This window comes from Lupinus angustifolius, chromosome LG02, assembly GCF_001865875.1.
Source record: "Lupinus angustifolius cultivar Tanjil chromosome LG02, LupAngTanjil_v1.0, whole genome shotgun sequence".
Lineage (NCBI taxonomy): Eukaryota > Viridiplantae > Streptophyta > Magnoliopsida > Fabales > Fabaceae > Lupinus > Lupinus angustifolius.
In genome coordinates this window covers 16,048,978-16,051,622 of record NC_032010.1, presented here as the reverse complement: position 1 = coordinate 16,051,622, position 2,645 = coordinate 16,048,978, and the positions used below count along the sequence as shown (strand labels likewise).

General features: G+C 35.7%; 1 protein-coding gene across 1 annotated transcript; it reads right to left on the bottom strand.

Annotated features, from left to right (window-relative positions):
* Positions 508 to 2,321, bottom strand: LOC109336922. The gene is made up of 2 exons (XM_019573761.1): positions 1,894 to 2,321; positions 508 to 1,714 (listed from the first exon to the last, which is right to left on the bottom strand). Exons 1-2 carry the CDS (start codon positions 2,214 to 2,216, stop codon positions 838 to 840), a joined length of 1,200 nt encoding a protein of 399 aa, XP_019429306.1. The 5' UTR covers positions 2,217 to 2,321; the 3' UTR covers positions 508 to 837.

The following is a 2,645-nucleotide window of genomic DNA, read 5'->3' as shown; positions in this document are numbered from 1 at the left end:
GTACCACTCCCTTTGGGTTGGGTCACACACAACTGAAGCTCAATCCAAACCTTGAGATTAGGAATGGCAATGGGGCGAGTTGGGACCGGGTTTGCACATACCCAAACACAAAATTCAAAACCCAAACTCACCGGGGTTGAAAATAAAGATATCATCCTCGAACCTGTCGGGTTTCAGGTAACCCGAACCCGTCGGGTTTCGGGTAACCCGAACCCGAAAAAACCCCGAAAATTATAAATGTACTAAGGAAAGTATGATATCATTTTCGTTTCGTTTTTCTCTAGCATTTCTATTTTCTCTTGTATTATTTCATTTCTTTTATGTATGAGGATCCAATTGTATGTAAAGTAAAATTAGAAATTAAAAACAATGGACACATGATAGAAATTTTAATTTTAAATTGAATTACATTACTTCGGAGTGGGTTCGGGTTAGGGTCTTTGCTCCACCAAACCCGAACTCGAATAATAAACTCGGGTAAAACTCAAAGCCAATCACATCGGGTTTTCCCGTTAAATTCGGGATTGATTCGAGCGGATAATGCATGGGTTCAGTTTTCATTGTCATTCCAACTTGAGAACAAGGTTTATGTGGAATATATGGGCAATTTTAGAGCCAAAAGGACAAATAAGGCCCCGAGGTGACAAAAAGATTTCCGCATGGAATAGGCCGAGAATATTTTCCTTTTCTGTTTTAACTAATTCCCCTTTAATGTATTACAAGAGAGTAGAGCATTATTTTCTTTCTTTTGCTCCCATGGCAATATACACTCAATAGTTGAAACCAAAACATAATAATTTTGGCTTTGGTCTAAAATCTAAACCAATACCAGAAACTTCATTCCCATTTGCTTGTAAGATGATGATGGTGTTTGAAAGCATAACTGAGAACAAAGCTGCCATCCAATCTTTTTAGTACAAAAGTCTCAACCAACACATAGCATACAAAATTCTTCCATCCATTAGTCCCTTCAAACACTTCAACTTTCTTAACTCTAATTTGCTTTTCTTTCCCTTCAATCCACCCAACTCTTTCCTGCTCCCACTTCATTCTCTCAAATATTGCAGTGCTCAATCCAACACTATTCTTCTCTCCAACATTGCTGAAACTATTAAACCACAAAAGACCTTCAGCTACATCCATCTCATCAATCATAGCTTCCCATCCAGCAACTACAACCTTCTCCTTTTGAACAACAGCATCAACATTCACAGTGTTGTTTCCTATCATCCCATTTTCACAAGAATATATTTCTTCCCACTTCTGCTCTAGTGTCATCTCATAAAACATTGACTTCCTCATTTCTTCTTTCAATGTTTTGTGAGTTCTTTCTTTAATAAACATAAAAGGGCAATACCATTTTCCCACAGAAACACTTTCTGATGATCTCTTATTTGCCAAGGTTGAATTTAATTTCGGCTTTCTAGCACGGAGAGCATCATTTACACCTAATGCTTCTCCAATAATAGATGAATCATCTGAAGCTGAAGCACTCAATTTCCACCTTGTACTCAAAAATCTTGGAGGATATCCATCTAGGGCAACAGATTTAGCTGAAAAGCCACCCCTCAAAGTTACTTTGCTTCTTCTAGGATATATCTCAAACTCTTGATATGTATTGCTTATATCTAACTGATGTAGTGATTCATCACACACAGAATTGTAGAAATCAAAAGTGCTCAAATCTTCCTCCTTTGAGTTAATATATGCTTCTCTGCAAAACCAAATGCAAATTCATCACTACAATAATCCATTAGAACATGGCAAGAATATTATTCAATTGTTGGAATTATGACTCAATGAAAACCATGGTTTATTGGGAAACTTGAACCACCTACATGTATAATCTATATAATGAAAACCCATATTTTAAATCATTAAATTAAGGCTTACCCTTTATGCTTTCCATTTTGCTGAATGACATAGTACTTATTGGAAGACAATGGTTGATTCAAAACTGGAACGAAAGCAACATGGTGGTAATGAGTGGCTCTATTGATTGAAATTCCTGATCTATAGAAGAGCTCAAGGTTCATGTTTTGTGGAAAAGGCAACTCCTTCACCTCATGGTACTGTCCCAACCCAAAACAAGAGATTGGTTCCATATCCATCACATCTTGGATTACTAGAATTCCAGAATTAGGACCTTCAGGTGGAAACAAAGAGAGAGCCTCTGGAGATTTCTTGTATAGAGAAAAAGGCCTAGTTACATACATTCTATGATACTAATTTTGCTTTGCTTCTTCTCAATTCTTCACTCACCAATTATTTTCTAGCTATGTATCTAAGAATAACTTGTTGAATCTAGGTGGTTGCACTGCACTTATTTATATATGATATGAAAGTTGTTATTTGAATGTTGTCAACCATGACCAATTTAACTACATGTGAATAATACAGAAGACTGAGTCAGTGAAAGGGAAACGGGTTTTCTCAGCACCCCAGTAGAGTAAATTTGTGGGCATTATAAAGGTTAATGTTTTGTGTTGATTAAACATGTACAACAGTACTTTATATATTTTTAATAATTGTACTATGGGAGATATTAAGAAGTGTCTTATAACATTGTTTAAGGAATCAAAAAGTTTTGCTTTGGATTAGAAAAGAATGAGTTTAACATAGAAAATATTTAAGGTTATTATTTC